The sequence below is a fragment of the Pogoniulus pusillus genome, chromosome 11 (assembly GCF_015220805.1).
Source record: "Pogoniulus pusillus isolate bPogPus1 chromosome 11, bPogPus1.pri, whole genome shotgun sequence".
NCBI lineage: Eukaryota > Metazoa > Chordata > Aves > Piciformes > Lybiidae > Pogoniulus > Pogoniulus pusillus.
In genome coordinates this window covers 6,423,204-6,443,700 of record NC_087274.1, presented here as the reverse complement: position 1 = coordinate 6,443,700, position 20,497 = coordinate 6,423,204, and the positions used below count along the sequence as shown (strand labels likewise).

At 50.8% G+C, this 20,497-nt stretch overlaps 3 protein-coding genes and 1 long non-coding RNA gene across 14 annotated transcripts in view; 2 read left to right on the top strand and 2 right to left on the bottom strand.

Annotated features, from left to right (window-relative positions):
* RPL38 (ribosomal protein L38) overlaps window positions 1-20,497 on the bottom strand; it is a 187,550-nt gene that overhangs the window by 152,986 nt on the left and 14,067 nt on the right. The gene's annotated exons all lie outside the window — the stretch shown is intronic.
* On the top strand, window positions 44-10,492 carry VCF1 (VCP nuclear cofactor family member 1). Of its 6 annotated transcripts, none has more exons than XM_064150670.1 (5): window positions 44-131; window positions 204-289; window positions 1,969-2,065; window positions 6,172-6,234; window positions 7,880-10,492. In XM_064150670.1, exons 2-5 carry the CDS (start codon window positions 243-245, stop codon window positions 8,108-8,110), a joined length of 438 nt encoding a protein of 145 aa, XP_064006740.1. In that variant the 5' UTR covers window positions 44-131; window positions 204-242; the 3' UTR covers window positions 8,111-10,492. The 6 variants fall into 6 exon arrangements, with proteins under 6 accessions (XP_064006740.1, XP_064006742.1, XP_064006739.1 ...); XM_064150672.1 differs by lacking the exon at window positions 6,172-6,234 and adding an exon at window positions 5,856-5,897; XM_064150669.1 differs by lacking the exons at window positions 44-131; window positions 204-289 and adding an exon at window positions 611-719.
* COG1 (component of oligomeric golgi complex 1) lies at window positions 9,130-20,083 on the bottom strand. Of its 5 annotated transcripts, none has more exons than XM_064150665.1 (14): window positions 19,448-20,083; window positions 18,399-18,580; window positions 17,631-17,801; window positions 16,584-16,737; window positions 15,608-15,818; window positions 14,672-15,460; window positions 13,830-13,976; window positions 12,424-12,585; window positions 11,968-12,095; window positions 11,276-11,384; window positions 10,766-10,875; window positions 10,585-10,660; window positions 10,143-10,196; window positions 9,130-9,293 (listed from the first exon to the last, which is right to left on the bottom strand). In XM_064150665.1, the coding sequence occupies exons 1-13, from the start codon at window positions 20,080-20,082 to the stop codon at window positions 10,179-10,181; spliced, it is 2,892 nt and encodes a 963-aa protein (XP_064006735.1). In that variant the 5' UTR covers window position 20,083; the 3' UTR covers window positions 9,130-9,293; window positions 10,143-10,178. The 5 variants fall into 5 exon arrangements, with proteins under 5 accessions (XP_064006735.1, XP_064006736.1, XP_064006733.1 ...); XM_064150666.1 differs by having other exon boundaries at window positions 10,157-10,196; XM_064150663.1 differs by lacking the exon at window positions 10,143-10,196 and having other exon boundaries at window positions 19,448-19,692; window positions 19,771-20,083.
* Window positions 16,232-20,286, top strand: LOC135179194 (uncharacterized). Of its 2 annotated transcripts, none has more exons than XR_010303948.1 (3): window positions 16,232-16,349; window positions 17,182-17,299; window positions 19,070-20,286. It is a non-coding gene; the product is annotated as an uncharacterized LOC135179194 (long non-coding RNA). The 2 variants fall into 2 exon arrangements; XR_010303949.1 differs by having other exon boundaries at window positions 16,235-16,349; window positions 19,224-20,286.

Here is a 20,497-nt window from a genome sequence, read left to right as displayed (position 1 = left end):
GCGCGCTGTGACGCACGGGGGCGTTCCCGGCGCGAGGCGGCCGCCGCGCAGGCGCAGAGGGCGGAGGCGCCGGAAGCGGCGGCGGGAGCCGAGCGGGGCCGCTGCTCCTGGGCGGTGGGCGGCGGGTGGCGGGTGGCGTCCCGCCGGGCCGCGCCGTGCCGTGCTGTGCTGCGCTGCGCCGCGCCGCGCCGCGCCGCAGCCGCTCCCCTCGCTTTGCCCAACGGCCGAGAGATCAGCTCGCCATGAGCTGCCGGCAGCCGCTGCCGAGCGAGCGGGGCTCCAGACAGAGGTGGGACTCGAGGCGCTGTGGGGGAGGGGTCGCGGCCCGAGAGGAGGCGGCGGTTGGGGGGGGAGGACACCTGCGCTGAGGGCTAAGGGCTCGGCCTCTGGGGACATCTTGGGGAGGAGATTTCGGACTTGGAAGTGTGTGTGTGAGCGGGGGATGTGAGTTGACGGGAAGGAGAAGGGGGTGAGCGTGGTGGCTTACTGTGCCCCAGTGCCGTGAGGAACAGGCGGGAGCTGTGAGGTGTAGAAGGGAGGGGAAAGGGGGGAGCGATCCCTTGATCTCTGGAGGGGTTTAAAATGGAGCTGGGAGTGCGGCTAGAGGTGGAGCCGGAGAGCATTTGTGAGATCAAACGGCCGTAGAGAACGAAGAGGATGTGGCGAGGCTTGTGGTGTGCCGGAGGAATGCTTCTTGGCTTGGTGGGGAAGGGGACGAGGTAGGTTCTATCTAGGTAGAAGACCAGAATTGGGAGTGAGATAGGGGGGAACGTCAAGTGTGTAGGAACTGGGCTGTGTGTGCCCGGAGTTGTGAGGCGCAGGACAGGCTTTAGTGCTGAGTTTACTTAAGTGCACTGCAGTCATTAGGAAAAGGAGGGATCCAAAGGCGACGCAGATGTGGAGCGAGGTGGGGAATGTCTCTTCTGAGAAGAGTGGCCCTAGGATAGGGAGGAGACGATGGACTGTGATGGCCTTGCACTGTCGTTGATAGCGCTGTGGAGATCCCAGGGGTGGTCGAGTGAGGAGGCAGCTCCTGGTTTGTAGGCGGGGACCAAGCTGAGTCTGCTGCAGAAGCTTGTTCGCAGGGAAAGATTGAGTTATAAATACCACACTTGACTCTGTTTTGACTCATTGAAATACATATTAAGTTTTAGGCACCAAACCAGCTCCATCTGATATTTTGGATAGCATTCAGCCTGCTGAGGTGCTGGTTGGCCTGTGGAGTTTGTATTTTAGCATTTGGTGTTAATTAGTGCATTAGTAATAAAGTTCTGCAGACACTGAGAGAAGCTGGTTCACAGGAATTCTGGGTTGTTGCTGTTGATCAGCTGCTGTGAAGCAGCTTTGATGTCAAATAAAGATGCCAAATACATCAGAAATGGGGAAGGATTTGTCTTCTTTGATGAGGGAACATCTTTTCCACGTGGAAAACAGTGCTGCTCAGGAATGTGACTTGACTTCAAATGCTGTCAGAGCAGAGAGACTAAAGAAAGTCCTTGTAGGCGCGAAGTGCAGACTCATGTAAGCAAGATGAGCCTAATTGGGTATTTATTGCAAGTGTGGTCACTGCTGCTCTTCCTGGCTGCTTTTCTCAGCCTGTCAGGCGTCATTCAAAGTCCCAGGCTTATTTTTAGACGTGCCTGAGTACTGAGAGCAGTTGGAAGGCTGAGAATTGTCAAACAAGTTTATTTAGAAAGATGCTCAGCGCTGGTTTTAACACCAGGCCTGAGCCCACGTTCCTTAAACTGGTACAAACACATCAGCCTGGCTGCTTGGTGAGAAACGTGATCGTTTGCTCTTGATTCTGTAGGGCACAGCTGAAAAGAGAGTGTGAAAGCCCACGGCACATCAGAGATTTAGAGGCTTTGTTAATTTATTGAGTTTTCCTGACTTTTTTTGCCTTTAGAACAAAACAGAAGGCGTATAACATTTGTCTTCTCTTTTTTCCCCCCCCTGAACTTCCTTCAGAAAGCGGAGACGGAATGGAGGGGAAGATGACAGTCACGTTCCCCAAACAAAACGTAACACTAGGAATGCTGTCCTTCAGGACTCCTGGGACACTGAGGTGAGAGCCTTCTCAGGCACATTGGATCTCTTTTCATGCTGTATTTAAATAACAGTTGGAATATTTTTTCTGTGAAGTTGTTCTTGAAGGAGTAGTTCATGACAACACTTTTTTTTTTGCTGTGTGTCTGAGCTCATGAGGCTTGACTGCTCTGTACTTGAAATCTGGAGCATATGGTTTGGAAATCAACATGTTTTCCACTGAATCCAGTTATCTGTGGCCTGAATATTTCTGTTAATGCATTTCATGTACTGGTGTGTCGTACCCAAGTGAAGACACAAGAAAAGCCTTTGCTGCCTGAAATGAGTGGTAACCTCTCCAGGATCATAGAGGTGACTGGAGTCAGTTACAAGTGCCTGTGTCGCTTTGTCAGGCCATCTACTCTTCCAGCTTTGCTTTTAGTAATGTGATTATTTGTGGTAGAAAGTCAAAAAGCATTCCAGCTCCAAGTGATGTGATACACAGAATGCCTGCTGCATTATCTAATGTTTTGCTTATCTGATGTTTTGAAATGTTCTGCTAGAGCTTGGCAGGTGAAACAGGACTCAATCATGGCTAAAACAATTAAACTCAAAACTATTTGGTTTCTGCTTCTGTTTTTCTAAATCTGATGCTGGAGGTGGGATAAACTCTCTTATCCTCTCCTCACTCCCATGACAGGTGTTCTGGGAGGGTGCAGTCTGTTGTCTAGGAGGCCTCTTGGTTTAAAACCTACTGATTTCCAATCTGCTGCCAGATTTCCTGAACTGTTGCCTGTATGACTCATCTGAAAAGTCACTTTCTACATTTTCTAACTAGCAGTGTGGTTCTGCTGTAAAATGTTCATGGGAAAGAGCCTGCAGAGTAGCAGCTCTTGCCAGGTTTGTATCCCTGAAAGGTACAGAAGTGGATTTCTTTTTAAGGGTTTTGAAATACCCTGATTTGCTTTAGTACAGCCTCTCACTCTGAAGGGCGACTGCAGTGAATAACTGTAAATTACTGAGTTATGGTCAACCATTAACTATACTTTGCACTCTGTGTCTGTGAGCAATATCTCTTCTGTCATGTAGCAACGGTCTGATGTCTATTTACATGTATAATGCTACAAAACTCTGTCCTACCATCCATTTTGAGAGGGAGACTTTTCTAACCTCTACACTTCACAAGTAGCTGGTGGATAGTCAGTGACATTGGAAAGTCTTAGACAACCATGATGTTTATCACAAAGGAATTTGCTGAGATGAGAATTGTTCATGGTTCCTGCACTGCTGTTGTGCTAGGAGTCAGACTTGCTGGGATGAAGTTGTTTGCTTCTCGGGTATAACGGGTAGAACCATAAATAGTTGCGTGCATCTGACCCTGAATCACTTGTCCAACAGGTTAAACACCTCTCCCTCTGTAGGGTAGTTAATGGCTAAACGAGCTTTGTGGCAGGAGGAGGAAGAATTTAGTGTGGAACAAGGGCTTGAAGTGAGAGTAATGAAATTAAGAATATCAGGAGAAACCTTAATGGTGAGTGGCAGAAGCACTTTTGCTTGTTGTATAAACACTTGGCGTTTGGGCAAAGCCACTAAAATGTAGAGATGGAAATAGTCATGTAGCAGCCACAGGAGGTGGCTGATGACTTTAACTCTGCCTGTGTTTTGTTTGAGCTGCCTGTGAGTGAACAGCACGGGCCTGAACTGCCTGCAGAGCTCACTCACTGAGGCTAACATCAAGGCTCCTGCTTCATGCATGCACTCGTGCTGTCAAACTATGTTTGTAACACATTAAACCCTGATGTGCAGGCAAGGAGGATCTCTTGCTGCTGACGCTGAAGTGGAGGAATGTGCCTGCTGGACACAAAAATCACTGTTCCCTTTCTGAAGGGAAAAAAAAAAGAAGTCTGCTGATGAATAGAGCTGGATTGTTTTGGTTTGGTTGTTTTTCACTTGGTTTTTTGTAATCACTGAACTGAGCATGCCCAGAAATGCAAGCTGTGAGATTAAATCAGTGTTATTGGCATGTTTCTTGAAGGACTTCCTGTGCTAAGTGGAGAAATTCTTGTGCTTATAGTGCACAAGTGCTTCCGATTGATGTCACTTTGCAACTCTTGGCCATTTGTAGTACTTTTGTTTCGTTTCCTGAAGCTTTGCTGTTTGCAAAGCCAACCCATTAGAAATCCTCACTGGCTTTAGGATAGTGAACTAGGAGAGCAAGAATGTGTAGGTGCATTTGTAACTTCAGTGAGTACTTGAGGATTGCTTTTCATTCGAGGCCATACACCTGCTTTTTGTGACATTTTAGCTGAAGCACTGCTTCTTTTTGCCATCCTTCACTGGAAAGTTGACTGTTCAGTCTTACAGAGGGTAGTTTCCTTGAGAATGTAACCTCAGTATGAAAATCAGGCATTCACATTACTAAAACTGGGCTTGGCCTTTGTCAGAATCTTTCAGATTTTTCCTGGTACTCTTCAGACACCAATGTAGGTAACATGGAGATCTTTTTCCTACTGTGAGTTCAAACATGGGCTGTGATTTGATGTTATCTTTCATTCACTCACTGTAAATCCCACTGCTCACCTGAGCTGGATTTGATGTACAAGGACATCACAGTTTTCTCCCAATGACTTATCCTTTCATTCAAAGTAGGCTCAGTTGAGTCTGACTGACCCAACAGGAGAGAAACTGAGATTGTCCTCAATCCCTGTCAGCACTGCTGTAGGGATGTGCAGTTCCTGCTGTGCCCACACATTGTAATTCAGCCCATGAACAGGCCTGTGGTGAAGGCACTGGACTAGAACTACAGCAAAAGCTGAACATGACCGAAGCAGAGTGTTTGCCTCTGCATTTCACTCCCTGTTCAGCCTGCCTTCCACTGACCAAGAGATTGCTGTGGTGTTTTCCCTGGTATTTGTTTCTAAATTCAGTGAAAGCCCTTCTTGCTCTTCTGGCATTGCTGGCCTGTGAGTCCAGTCAGGCAGAGTCATCCTATCTCTCCTGAGGAGCCAGGAACTAGGAGAATGCACCGTTGTGCTCTGCAGCCTGGGGAATCACCAGTAAAAAGCCCTTTGCTCTGATTTTCCCTGGGAAGGAAGAGAGCCTGTAGTGTTCTGGCTAACTCTCTTCCTTCCTGAATAACTTCTGTAAAACCACATTTCTTGTGGTTCCTCTTTATTGTTCAGAGCGACGAGAGGATTCCCCAGAGCTCAGAAACAGCTACAGTTTGACCAGTGGAGATTGCTGATGCATGTCAGCAGCAGCAGCTTCTCTCAAAGCTCCTGTCTGGCATTGCAGGTCTGCCACTGTAGAGTTACACTGTTGAGTGAGGGCTGGTCTTAAATTCCAGCTGGACCAGAATTCAACTCCCTTGGAAAGATTTTATAAGCTGCACGATCTGGATGGCTGTTTAAGTTCCTATGATTCAGATCATAGAATAATTTTGGTTTAGACCAAGTCCAACCATCATCTTGGTTGGACTAAATCTGGTGCTAAACCACGTCCATCAGCACCACATCTCTGTCTTTTAAACACCTCTGGGGATGGTGGTGATTGAACCACCTCCCTGGGGAGCCTGTCCCAGCGTTAGATGCTATGTCAGAGATCAGCAGGTGAATACAGCTAAGTGGACACTTGTTTGGAAATGATTTAAAACTTCTGTAGCTACTCAGGGTGATGAGTCAGCTAAACCTGGAAGCTGCCCTTTTGATACTTAGAGTGCTCATAAACTCCTTGGGCTCCTTGCCTTCTCTTGCTTAAAGCTGTTTCATTGTGTAGATGCCTGCCGTTGCTGACATGATGACTTTAAGGATTCTTTTTTTGTCTAATTGTAGTCCAAATGCCTAACAGAATGTGCACCACAGCCTGGGGAAATGGTAGGTCTTTGATGTGATTTGGGCAATAAATGGGCTTCATGTGCTAGTGAATCTTTGCATTAGAGAAATGGAAATAAAGAGGGTCTGACAAACCAGCTCTGCCAACAGCCTTAGGTGTAGGAAGCACGTCCCAGGACACTAGCCCGGTTTCAAAAACCACCTAAACACAGAGCAAATAATCCATACTAACTGTTCTAAAATGTTTCTTGAGTTGTGAAACTTCAGCAGTAAGTAATCCTAAGTTTCTCATTTTGATTTTTACCTTGATTTTCAGAAGGTGGCTGTAACGAAAAACAGTAAGGAACGCAGACTAAAAGGAAACAAAGTGTCCTGTGCGGTGGGTTTCTCTCCAAGGCTGCTGCAACTTGTTCAGCATTAACAATATTTATGCTTCTCTGCGAAATCAAATGGCCTTGCAAGCACCATTGCGGGCTCCTCTTTGCCCTGGTGTTGTCTCCCTCTCTAGAGGGTAGTGGCTTTAGCAAGAGGAGCTCATTGCTTGTGTAGCTCATCTGCTGCTTCCTGAAGAGTGACTTCACGCAGTTGTTTTCTTCTCCCGAGCTGAACCTAACATGCCAGCACAGTGCAGCCTCAGGGCTGTTATCTTGCTTGCTCTACTATGACAGAACTGAAGCATTTCTGGTGCTTAGCAAAACAGGGACGTTGATATGAATTACCATGACTGGTTGTGGAGCCAGTGCTGTGGGGTTTCCAGTCAGCACCGAGGTGTGGCTCACCTCAAACAGTCACACAGTGCTGTCCTGGGCCTGTCTCGCTGCTTGCTGACAGATCTGTTGGGTGCAGTTTGCACCACCCTTCACATTTACTCTAAAGTGAGGCCTCCTAAATGTGCTGCTGTGAAACTGTTGGGGGCTTCTTTGCATTTCTTTTTCTGTACTGTGGCCACCAAGCTTTGACTTCTACAGTTTTAGTTTAATACCTGAAACGTGGGATGTTTTTTTTAGCTGCTGTCACTTACACCGGCTGCTTCTGTGAATTTACTTCTTGCAGGGTGGCAAGGTGGCCATTCTCTGATTCTTAAGCACCTAAATCCTTGCAGCGTTGTCCTCCATGGCAGATCACATGAAGTATTTCAGCTGTAACTAATGGAACCTTTCATTAGCAGCCCTTAAAATGGTGTAAGGTGAAATTTTATGTCATTGAAACACTGAAAAGGATGGTTAATGCTCTTCAGCCATGAACATGAAATGTGTTTATCTTAAAAGGCTGGCAAATGAGCCCTGTCCTCTCTGCAGGCTAAACCAGGAGGTTGCTTTTCTGCATGTGGAAGTCTTGGATGCCTGTCACATTTTCACTGTTGTGTCAACTAAATGATGGAAAACTACCAGTTCACATTGCCAGCCCAGTACTGAACTGGGAGAAAAGTAGCTCAGTGTGTGTCGAGATGCCCAAAGACTTAAAATGGGTATTCTGTTGCCTTTGATTTTTAACAGCCTGGTGCTTTGGATGCTTCAGATCTCATTTTGGAAAGTCTGACTTGTAGGACAATGCTTTGCATGGTGCTTAACTAAAACTTAGTCTGCTAGGAGAGCAGCAATGAACCTTCCCTCTGCTCTGCCTGCCCTCACTGACACCTGCAGCTCAGCAGCCATCTTCTTTATTTTCCAGTTCTCAGATGAACTCAGCAAACTTCACTAGTGCTAATGTGGGTCATGGGGGCAGATCTGGTGGGGCTGAAAGGTTGAAATCCAGTGTCCTGGAGGTCAGCAACCCTCTAGGTGAAGGCTGGCTCATCCCTTCAGCTCTGTGCCGCTTTCTGTGCGCTGCCAATAGTGGAAGCTCTGAATGCTGCCAAAAAAGCACTCGGTGGATTTCCATTAGTCCATCAGGCTGAACGTGAGCCTGCAAATCTGGGAGGGAGGGAGGGACATACTGTAAAGTTGGTTTGCTTACTTGAGAAGTTTGATGGAGGCCAGCAGAGAAAACAGTGTGATTTTGCTGTGACCTTCTCTCTGTCTCAGTCCTCCAGCAGCGACAGCAGCAGCAGCACGAGCAGCAGCGTCCACAGCCCGGACCGAGTGAACGGCGCAGAGAGCAGCCTGAACCCCATGGCAGCTGGATCCAGTCCCGTCTCCTCACAGTCCTTCCACGAGCAGTCAGCGCTGAGCCAGGGGCCTTATTTCTACATTAACCAGATCCTGAAGGAAGCACACTTCCACAGCTTACAGAGCCGGGGGAGGCTCCCCACATGATGGACCACCAGATCCCCACCTTCTGTGAAGGGACAGCTCTGTAGATTTCATATTTCAACATAAAAAAGAAACCAACCCTGAAGTTTGTTAAATTGAATTGCACAGAAAGCCTGTTGCCTTGTAAGTCTATATTTGAAATAACAGGTTAACAGGAAATTGTTTACTTGTGGTTTTGCTGCACTATTGCAATGCAAAAAGGGGCTTTGAAGCAATTTTTATAGGATTCTTTTTTTTGGGGGAGGTGTGGTTATGAAATGTGTTGGTCAAGAGGAGACTTGAGGAATCCACATCTGTGTTTATAGGATTGCAAACTTGTCCAGTTCCAATTGACTGCCTAATCTGTTTGTTTAGCAAGTTGTTGCTTTATGTAAAGTTCTCTTTGAAATCTTCCTCTTCAGTTTTATAAGTCTTTTTTTTTTTTAATTTCAATAAACTAGTAAAAAATTTCTTTGGCAACATAAATTTTTGGAGCATTTAGAGTTAATAGACAGTTAAGAATTAGGTGTTGGTATTGGATTCCCTTATGATTGCCCCAGCTGTGACCTTTTCACCCAGCTTGGTGTGCCAGGACCTTGGTCTCATTTGATCTTTATTGTTGCAGTGCTGAAAAGAAAATGTGAAAGGAAAAAAACAAGAAAGCTCAGACAGTTACAGCATTTATGGCAGGTGCCTGCTGGGTTCACCAACAGCAGGTTCATGGTGCCAGTGGAGAAAAGTGGAAAGGGGCTTTTGAAGGAGATAGGAGCCTTTACCTTGCTCCAGGGCCCACTTCTAGCTGTGAAGTGTTTTCTGTTAGCATGTAGGGTGTCCTTGGTTGCTTTTCTTGAATTTGACTTTAAGGTTAATAACTTAAGGAATAGGAGGTGAAAGAACAGCTCTACCTCTGCTCCAGCTGCCAGATGGAGAGGACTGACTGGACCCGGGCCAAGGAGGGAGAAGTAGCCCTCATCTGACAGCACCAGGAGAGGTGTCAGCACTCCCCCACTAAGAGGAGAGAGCAGTCTTGGTGAGGATGAGTATGCAGACAAACTTCTTTATTGCATTACTTGGTCATGCCCGAAAGCCATCCCAGCTTGAAGAGGGAAGGTGTGGCTGTGTCTTCCTCCTCGGTGACAAGCTGCCTGAACAGAGAGCCAGGGCGTGCTGCCTCCTCTTCTGCTCTTGTGAGTGCAGGAGGTGGAACCTGTTAGTGTGTAAAAGCAGACGCCTCAGGACCTTGCAGCTTACACCATACCCCATCTAGAGCAGCTGCAAGGAAGTGTAGGCTACAGCAGAACAGCTCTTTCAGGCAACTCGAGCCTGAACCACCACCCAAGCAGTGTCACTCCTGGGGTCAGTGACAGGCAGAGGCAGGTCCCAGGGGCAGAAGCACAGTGCCTTGCTATGGAGGCTTTTCTGATGTCATTCAATGCTCAAAAATACCCCAAAGCATTTGGAGCTGCAGGCTATTGTTTGGAGAGCAAAGGGATAATAGCACAGTAGAAGTACAGTTGCAGCCCTTGCAGGGGGTTGTTCTGGAGTAATTATGGACTTGAACCTCTCCAGAACTTTTAGCATGAAAGGGGAAGCAAGCATCTGTCAGGGATCCTGAGGACTGTGGCGAGCACAGAACACACATGGGCCACCACACCACTTCCACACTCAAGTGCAGCTGAGGTGCATGAGGTAAGGAATACCTTCACTGGGAAGCTTTGGGCTGTTAAACAACCCTTACGCTACATCTGGTCCTCAAAGCTTCTGAATAATGGGAGAACAAGAGCTGCAGGGTAAACTCTCTGCTCTGATACAATCAGACCTTTACTCTTCTCTCCCACTTGAAAAGACATCACCACAGATGGATTATTGGGTTAATAAGAGCTAAAGGAAATCAATTGCTAATGACCACATCCTGTAGCAGTGAGGTATTCCTTAGCTCTCCATCTAAGTAGACGTTTTAAACTGGGGGGAAAGTAGCAACACAGTAGTTGTCTACTGCTAAAACTCCAACAGGACAACACAGAGCCTTTGCAAGAGAAGCAAGACACTCGCTCACACAGGCTTAAATACCCAAGCCAGGCCTCCTCGGGTGTTAGGGGTCAGCATCGCACTGCAAAGGAGTTCAGACAATTAGCTTGTGTCCTTCAGCGTCTCTTGCAGCCATCTTCATGTGAACTGTCTGTTATGCATTGACCTCAGAACGCCTCACCTGTGTAAGTCCTCTCTGCATTTTCATGGTGGTTGTTGCCTGTGTTTTACCACAGAGCAGTGGGTCCCAAAATACAAGGACTAGCAAGGGTTGGGGGGTTTTATTTGAGGGTCCAGGGGAAATCCCAACCATCTTGTGCTGTGTTGCCGTAATGGTTCTCTCATTTTACACACAATAAAAATCAGGTTAAATATTCACTCTTTGGCTACTTCCTTCTTTCCCTGCAAGTCCTAGCGTTGGTGAGAGAATGGGCACTGGCAAGAAGTTCCTACAGCTCTGTTGTACCAACCTGAACTCCTTCTGTGCTTCTGGTAGCAGACTTGCTCCTCCGTGAACTTGACATGCTCAGTGGAAGAAGTCCGAATCTTAGGAGATGGAAGGAAGAATCATGGCTGGTCACAGGGAAGCAGCAATTCCAGACTTGCTTCCCAAAGAGACACCAGGACACACAGAAGGGCTGAGCACCTCACCTGATCTGGCTGGAGGCTAATGGCAAGATGTTGTGGAGCTCCTGGGAACTCGGAGCACCGCTCCGGCTTGTGTACTGGTTCTCCGTCCCAGTCAGCAAGCCAAAGAGAACCTGGAAGGCACAAAGGAGCTGTTTGGTTTTGAGGGCACAGAACACACTGCTGGGACTGCTTTTCAGTATGACTGTGAAGCATCTCCCCTCTCCAACTCTTGCTCTAATTGGCACTGCTCATTATGACCACTTGAGTTGCAGGCCTGTTTCAGCACCACTTAACCCAATTAGCATTGCACAGGCTCCAGCGAATCCTATTAGATAAAGTTCAGCCACCTCCACGTACGATTATGTGCTGTGCAGCCAGCTCAGCAAGCTCCTCTTATCTGCAGCTGGCATTAAATACTCTTCCCATTCCCAAGGAGGTGCCAGTAGTTATCTTTAGGCTTTAAGCAGTCTCTAAGCCCATCCCAGCTGGCCCTCAAAATGTGCTTCCCAATCCATCCCTTCTTTGACTTACAGAGGTCCGCTGGACCAGGCGGTTGAGGTTGCTGTTCAAGTGTGGAGTGAAAACATCCAAGTCAAATGGGTCAATGTGTCCCTCCAGGAAGTCTGTCACCTTCTCAGTCCTAAAGTAGAGTGGAGGAGTCCCATCAAGGGTTACATCCCAGCAATGGCTTTTGATGCCACCAGGGTGGTTTCACTGAAGATCCTTCTGAAATAACCCTGGTGGTGGCTGAGCAAAACACGAATTGCTTAGAACAGCAGCAGCAGCCTGAAGGATTTACAGCTCTTAACAGCCTACATCACCTGCTGCTGCTGTGGAGGAACCTTCTCCTTGTGGTATATCTCAGAGACAGATGCCTCAGTTCAAGACTGGAGGATCCACAAGGTTTTAACTCCTGAGTGGAAGCTTAACTGTTCTCTGCAGGGCCATCCTCAAATGCTGTCCCTGCTGCACATGCAAGCAGAGAGCACCAGCCTGCTGCCTCAGATCTCAGCCACAGAATCCCACCCCTCTATTTTGAGGGTGATCTTAAGCTTGGATGAAGATGTCAGAGCTTAGGAGTTGGTACTGTCCTTCTGCCATGAGGCCCAAAGGCACCACCACTCCTGCAGGCAAGTTCATACCGACCAGGAAGCCTCCTGCTTTAAACCACTTCAGAGCCCCTCAAGCTCCTGCTGGTATCTGAACCTCAGAACTGCACACACCTGGCGTCATGCCTGATCCTGCTGCTCTTGGTGTCCTCACTCTTCGCCGTCAGGATGATGCTGAGGTACCGCAGATCATAGAGCAACTGCAGAGCTCTGTTCTGGGTCATGGGGAAGCTGCCTGCTCTCTGTGAACAGGATAGTCAGGACATGGCTCTGTGCACACTGAGAGGCTTATCAGAGGAACTGCTTCAGGGGAGACATTTAAAACACCAGCACCGAGAAACACCCAACTTAAGTGCACTGTTCTGAGCATGCAGTCTGGTGCCTGATTCCATTTTGCCTTGCTTTTGGGGGGAGGCAGGGGAAGAAGGTACCCACCCATCCCAGCAAGGGGAAGAAGGTACCCACCCATCCCAGCAACCACAGGCAGATGTCTTCTGTTCTGAGGGGCAGGAACCCAGCAACCCTCCTGTCCCACACCAGCTGTAGCAAGGGCTGAGCCTACTCACATACCTTCTCCTGCTTCTCTTCCACAAGCTTCTCATAGGCAGTGAGCACTTCTGCCATGCAGGTCCTCAGCAACTCCTGCAAGGTGACCTTGGGAAGAGTGTGACCACCGACCCTGTTCACCTCTTGGCACAGGCTGAAGAGCAGGTACTGGACGTACCAGGATGGCTGTTTAAGGAGATTGTGTTATCTTCATGTGGTCTGTAGGCTCTGTTAAGTTCATCACTTCAGTTCTCCTCATGTGAGCTTCCTACTTCCTCAGGAACCACAAACCTGTGCTACTGAGACCCATCTGCCCTGGCAGCATGGCTCAGGTATCTCAGTGGGGGTTTGTTTACTGACAGAACAGCAACAGGGACCTGGGGCTTTTTAGTCTGGAGAAGACTGAGAGGGGATTTAATCAATGTTTATAAACATCTGAGGGCTGGCCAGGATAGGGGGGGCAGGCTCTGCTCACTGCTCCCTGGGATAGGACAAGGAGCAATGGGTGTAAGTTGCAGCAAAAGAGGTTCTGCCTCAACACAAGGGGGAACTTCTTTACTGTAAGGGTCCCAGAGCACTGGAACAGGCTCTCCAGGGAGGTCGTGGAGTCTCCTCTGGAGCCTTTCAAGGCCTGTCTGGATGTGTTCCTCTGTGATCTGTGCTAGATTGTATGGTCCTGCTCTGGCAGGGGGCATGGACTGGATGATTTCCTTGGGTCCCTTCCAAACCCTAACATCCTGTGATCAGCAATCCTCAAAGTCCCAGGAGAACTTTACAGGAGGTGTTAGGTCACCTGAGTATAGGCAGGACAGAACTGCTTGTTGTGCCTCTTCTGCCACCACCAACCCTCCTCTGACTGCTTGCTACCTAGGCTTGCTATTTACCCCCTCCTTCTTCTCCTGGGCCTCCCAACTCTCCAGAGCTCTCATCCAGCTGCTTTTTTTCTTTAAAAAAAAGGGGAAAAAAATCAACAAAATTCACCTGAGTAGGTTCACTACAAAAGCTGTTACCCTGTGCAGCCCCTCCTGTGCTGTGCAGAGAACTCTTCTCCAGTTTCTCCATGCAATTTCCTCCTGTGTCATTTCTACACCACCCCAATGCCTACAGAAAGCTGCAAGCTCTCTCCCGAGGGGGCTCTGTATACAAACCCAAAGTCTTTCTTTGGCTCAGTTTTACAGGATCTGGGCCAATCTTACTCATTTGAATATACTGCAGCAACTATCTAATTTCCTTCCTCTGACCTCTGTCCTTCAGAGGCAAGCATCTCAAAGAGCAAATAAAGAGCACTGCAGAGTGTTTGCCCTCTGCTTGTAACACCAAGCAAACTCCACAGCTGGTCAGCACCATCTGACAGATGGTTTTGGAAACCAGAGCATTTGTCCTCCCAGCAGACTGCTGCTCTGGGTTTACCCAAAGGACACCTCTGGTACCTGCACAGGCAGCCGGATCTTTGAGGTTACACTGCTTCCAGATTCTGCCTCCTCCTGGATTTCAATTTCATCCCAGTTGGTGGCTGTGGCCAAGACAGAGCCAGCTGTGTCGAGCAGCAAAGTGTGGGCAAAGCACTGAACCAGACCCTAGAGTGCAAAACACAAAAGCAACAGTCACAGACAGCTGTACGGGAAAACTATTGGGGTGAGTAGTCTGCTCCTGCCTGCAATGAGACCAACCTCCTGCATGCCCCTACTCCTAGAGTAAATATTTATGGAATCATAGAATGGTGTGGGTTGGGAGGGTCCTTTAAGGGTCATCTCTCCAACAGTCCTGCAGTCAGCACGGACATCTGCAACTACAGCAGTCTGCTCAACCCAGTCCAGTCTAACCTGGAATGGTTCCAAGGATGTGGCTTCCACCATCTCTCTGGGCAACGTGGGCCAGGGTCTCACCACCCTCAAAGTAAAATTCTTCCTTCTCTGTAGACTAAATCTCCCCTTTCTTAGTTTCCAACCATTGCCCCTTGTCCTGTCACTACAGGCCCTGCTAAGAAGTCTGTTCCCATCTTTCTTCTCAGCCCCTGTAAGTACTGAAAGGCCCCAACAAAGTCTCCCTGGAGCCTCTTCCAGTCAGAGCAACTCCATCTTCTGAAGTCCATTGCACTGGATGCCACCTCTGAGCTGCTGCTGCCTCCTGTCCCCACAGGCTGACTGAGCAGAGTGGCAGCAGCAGGGTGAGCCCTTATCAGCCAGCAACAGAGGAGCAGCAGCGCTGACCGCAGGGAAAGGAGTGAAACCCACAGAGGAAGCAGCTGTGGTGAGAAAAAACAGCTCCTTACTTTGGTAACAGCTGAGCTCCAGATCTGGTAAGCAAACAGGCTCTGCTGCTGGAGCTCTGCCTTCACTCCCTGCCACTTGGCCTGCACAGGGGTCACCTCCTGGGCTTTCCCCTTCCCCAGCTTCTTGGCGGAGCGAGTTTCCTTCAGCGCCATCTCCGCGCTGCCCGACTGGCCCAGGATACACTGCTTCAGGTGAGGGCAGAGCTCGGTCAGCGACTGGCAGAGCCTCGCCATGAAGAGGACAGCATTGAGTCTGGCATCACTGGGAGCATCCCCCTGCTCCCCGAGGAGGCTCTGGGCACTCTGGAGCTCTTCACGCACACAGCCCAGGACGTGGTGGATGCAGGCAACGCAGTGGTCGCGGAGCAGCCCCTCCACTCTGCCAGCGTCGGCATAGCGGTCGAAGGCAGAGCACGACTGCACCACAGCAGCAGTCTCCTTGGTGGCAGAGGAGGCTGTGGGAAGGTAGAACAGGAGATCATCCAGCTTGGCCTTTAGCTTGGAGTCCAGAGCCAAGCAGAAGCTCTGCACACACGGCGTGAGGGCCTGGGCCTTCATGGACAGGCCACTCTTGGCGAACTGGCTGCGGTTTGCCACGCTGACCCAAGCGGCGTTGGGAGGGAGGTCACTGGAGCTCTCTGACCACAGGAACAGAGCCACGTTGTGCTCAAACTGGATGTGCTTGCTCAGGGAAGAGGTGCTGGATTTGACCTCCAGCTCCTGCAAGGCTAAGGTGAGCAGCTGTTTGGAGCTGTTTGAGATGGATTCAAACCCTTCTTTGGTCAGAGTCTGGAACAGAACCAAGAGAGAAAAAACCAAAACCATAAGCACCTTTTGACACCTGCCACCAAGCACTTAGACACTTAGTGCTGCAGGCACCAGTAGGCTGTTTGAGACAGCAAGAGGGGGCATGGACTGCTGCAGCAGAGCACCCACCTCTAGCCTGTCCAGGAAGAGCTGCTGCAGCAGGTCCTCCCAGAAGGAAGCAGGCTTGTCCAAAAGGCGCCGGCACACAGCAGCCCAGTTCTGGCTCATGGAGTCACTCGACAGCAGCTCCCACACCGCGTCGCGAATCCCTGCCAGGCCTTTCATGCTCTTCACATAGACGAGCAGGTTGCTGACCCCAGCCCTGATGTCATCGCTGCACCTGAAGACAAGGTTCTGCTTCAGTCTGGCCTGCTCAGACAGCCCCAGGCAAGGCAGGGGAGAACACTGGCTACACTGAGATGGGGGAATACTTAACCTGCCAGTAAGAGGCACTGCCTGCACAATCATCTGCAGGGTGGAGGGTCAGGGAGGTGGCTGCATCCCGGATCCTATCATGGGTGGGAAAGCCACATGCCCACTGGGCAGGAACCCTGAGCTGTGGTAAGTATCAAGGCTGGGACCTCATCATCTCAGAAATGGCCTAGGAAAGCTGGCAGGGCAGGTGGGAGCTGTGGAAGCATGGCTGGGGAAATATCCCATGGGCAGCTGCAGCTGATGGCAGGGACCACCTGGCTCCATCACTTGTCCACAGCTGACAGGGCTGTTAAGGGGTGGGCTGGGCTGCCAGGCAAGGCATGGTGGGATGTGGTGGGGCTGGCAACTCTATAAAGGGGCTCTGGCTGCCCCCACACAGTACAGGGAAGGGCAGCAAACAGAAAGGAGATGCTGGATCAAAAGCCATGTGAGCCTGGTAAGAGATTCTCTTCTCATTCACTCTGTGCTTATTTGCTGGTGGTTATGGCAGGATATGTTGTGTTGCCTCTGGCTGTTTAACTGCTGTGGAGTGGGGATGCAGGGCAAGAAGCCAGCAGAAGGTAGAGCCTGGCTGAAGCAAGCAAGCTTGGGTTTGCTTTGTGCTGCTGCCCTGGCAGAGAGGCTGTGAGAGCCTGGAAGAGCTCTGCAAAGGGGATGCTGTCACACTCACATGGCAATCCACTTCTGCAGTGTGTCTCTGAGGTGGTCCTGGCTGATGGGGTGTGCCAGGGTCCGCAGGGCTGGCTGGAACTGCACCACCGACTCTGGGAGGTATTTGAACCAGCTGCTCAGCTTCACTTCCTCCTCCAGAACCCCACCTCTCCCTGGAAGCACATAGGCAGGGGATAAAGTCAACACAAAGGGAGCCTTCTGCTGTGGTGAACAGTCCTAAAGGACATAAAATGGGCTCAAGCATGTCCTGTCTTATTTACCTGCCTGTCTGCACTGCAGCCAGAGATGGGAAAACAGAACAAAGAAACCCAGGCAACACAGTCTCATTTAGTCTGGTTGCCTGAGAGGGGTTTCATGGGGACCACAACCCTGTTGCGTGTAAGGCACATATGCCCCCCCATTTTTGGAAGACAACAGCCTGTGGGTTCTTCCATTTTTGGGTCTACTTGAGTGATTGCCAGAGGTGATTGGGTGGCCAATAAGACCATTAGGCTCGGCCATCACCCTATAAATGGGGGTGAAGAGGGGAATAAGTTGCTTGCATGCTGGTTCCTTCCTCCCTTGCTCACCTGCCGCTCACCTGCCTGTTGCCTCAGTTGCCTCAAGCCACCTCAGCCAGCAGCTGATTCCACTTTGCAGCCCACGTGGAATTTGCCACAGGACTTCTGTTGACTATTTTCCTGCCTGTGTTTTGGGCCACGGACATTAGACCTAGTGAGTATTCTTAACTCTTTGTTCGAGTTGCTAATGGATTTTAATCAACCTCACAAGCGGCGAATGAAGCTGCCAGACTCTCTGTTCAAGACACTTTCTGAAACCTTTCACAATTCCATTGTGCAGAGACATTCTGTGAAATAGTTCTGCTAACCACACCCAAGAACTTGTGCTGAGAGTTGTAAATAAGTTTGGGGGAATTATTTTGTGTCGATTAATACATTATTTAGTAACTTTTAAATCGGTCTCATTGCATTTTACCCCAAACTCAGATTTCAACTAGTCCCCTTTATAACACCTGCCCACAAATTGAGGCTGCCTGGGCACTCACCTGCTGGGTGCTGGCCTGTGGTGCTCTCAAGAGTAGAGAAGAGCAAGCCACAGGGCAGGGCTGGATCTGGTGGCATCCCTTCAGGCATGGTGTAGAAGAGAGCATGAGCCTGGTACAGGGTGGTGATCAGCAGCTCTATCAGTGAACACACCTGAGCTTTTATACCTGCACCTGCAGAGAAATCACTTTTAGCTGAAGCAACCCCTTCACAGAGGTGCCAGTAGCCCTTTGGCTCCAGGGAAGGGCCAGAGAGCAAAGGACTCATGTGCAGACATTTACATTGACATTTTCCTCCTAGAAATCTGGGAGTTCATATTAAAATCACCACAAATATGGAAGGAACACCTCAGTGGCTTGATCTGTGTCCAAATCTATCTCTGGTTTCTATCCAGAAGCCAGAACAATGCATTATCTACAAAGGTTGACAGACCTTTACCATCTTTAGATATGGCTTTTAATTCCTGTGTCTTGTTTCTGGTTATTTCAACCTCCGAGGTCATTCTGCCCTTCACATTTAAGGATCTTCCATTCCTCTTACCCTGGTTTCAGACCACCTAGGTTGCATAAGCCTGTCATGGTCTGTTTTTCACTCCATCCTTCCTCAAGCACTGTTAACTTTCATGGCCACTGCAGCAGCAGTGATGTGGCTGCATCTCCACCAGCATTAGCTCTCTGGGACCATTTTGCCCCTTCCTCAGTGGGGCAAGAAGACAATGAAGCCAAGGGGGTTACCCTGACTCTAGAAAGGAGGCAGCCCATGGTACTGACCGTGGTGTGGCTGGTTGAGAAGCTGCTGGATGGCCAGCTTCCTGGCCAGAAGGAAGTCAGCGAGGGCCTGGCGCGGTGAGCTGTCCTCCAGAAGCATGATGGCACACAGGGCTTCTGCCACTGCCTGGTCTGACACAGTCTGGCTCTTCAGCAGGGACTTGCTCTCCTGCAGGATGGTGGATCTGGCAAGGGAATGAGGTGGACACTCAGTCGGTACTTGACCAAGCTATTCAGGTGTGGTTGCATGGTAACCCACCGAGGAAGGATGTTATTTTCCCCAGGCACTATCTGAGTGTTATGGTTCCAGGTGAGGTGCTCTTGCCTTGCAGCTGGCACAAGACAGAGTACTGGCTGCAAGAGCAGCTTCTCATGCCATAGGCTCTCAGAATGGTTTGGGTTAGAAGGGACTTTCAAAGATCACCCAGTTCCAGCCCCCGTGCAGTCAGCAGGGACATCTTCAACTAGCAGAGGTTGCTCAGTGCCACAAACAGCCTGATCTAGAACGGTATCTACCACCTCCCTCTGCATCCTGGGCCAGTATCTCACCACTCTCACTGTAAAAAAAGCCTTCCTTATCTCTAATCTAAACCTCTCTCTTTTAGTTTAACCATCACCCCTTGCCCTGCCACAGCAGGCCCTGATAAGGAGTCTGTCCCCATCTTTCTTATCAGCTCCTCTAAGTACTGAAAGGCCATCATAACGTCTCCCCGGAGCCCTCCCTTCTCCAGGATGAAGACGACCTAAACTCTCTCAGCCTGTTCTCAAAGCAGAGAGGTTCCAGCCCTCAGGTCACATTAGAGACCCCCTCTGGATCCATTCCAACAGGTCAATGTGTCTCCTGCGCAGAGGGCTCCAGAGATGGACACAGTGCAAGTGAAACACCATCGAGCCCAACCTCCTCGCCACGGGCAGTGCCATCTCCCACTCACTCAGCTTGCTCAAGCCTCCATCCAACCTGACCTCCACCACTTCCCTGGCAATTTGTTCGTCCACCCTCCTCCTGCTCCAGCATTCCTCAGCAGGGCCACCGCGGGCACAGGCTGCCGCACCTGAGGTGGCTGGCGGCGGCCACCTGCCGCAGCAGGATGGGGAAGCGGGCGAGGATGGGGCTGCTGCGGGCACGGGGCACGTCGAGCTGCAGCTGCCGGCGCAGGTAGCCACCGAGCAGGTGGAGGCGAGCGGCGGGCAGGTACCGGCCGGCTTCCACGGCGCCCCACACCTTCTCGGGGACGTCCAGCAGCAGCTTCAGCTGCGCCGCCGCCCGGTAGAAGCTTTCCTGAACAGGCGGCCGAGCCTGGAGGGAAGGAAGGAGGGGATCAGAGCGGCCTCCGGGATCACCCCCGGCCGCACCGCTGCCCCTCGCCCCTCTCACCGGCGCTGCGGGGCCAGGCCGGGCCGTCCCGCCCCGCTGCAGGCCCCGCACGGCACCCAGGAGGCGCTCGGCGCTGAACCGCATCTCGGCGATAGTGTCGGCCGCTTCGATCAGGTCGCGGTACCGCTCGCCCACCATCTGCCGCAGCTCCTCCCGCTTCTGCTCGATGCCGGCCCGCAGCCGCCGCTCCACCTCCCGCAGCTCGGCCGCTGTGTGCGCCTCGAAGAGCGCCTCGGCGTCCGCGCCCCGCGCCGCCATGGCTGCCTCGGCCGGGGGCCGGAGCGGCGCTGACGTGGCCGCCGCCGCCGCCATCTTTGCGGCGGGAAAGAGGAGGGCACTTCCGGGAGGGGAGGGCGCCGCCGCCGCCATGTTTGTGACGGGAAGGTGAGGGCACCGCCATCTTTGTGCAGGGCAGAGCCGCTGCCGGGCGTCGTTGCCATGGCGACTCGGCGCCGGGCAGCGGAGGTGGAGAAAACGGGGATTAGAAAGATAGATATTTGTTTGATTGTGCGTCCTTTCCCCGAGAAGCGGGCCGGTTGTCGTGTCCTGCGGGTGCCGCTCTCGCTCCACACAGCCCTGGAGGTGCACTGTGCCCGGCCGCCTCTGACGGAGCGGGACTGCGGCACTGCCTCAACCTCCGGGCAGCAGGGACGGGGGTCCCGGGGTGGGGATGGGGAGGGCTGTTCGATCTGTCTAGCGTGTCTGTCTCAGAGGGGCTTGCCCGGTG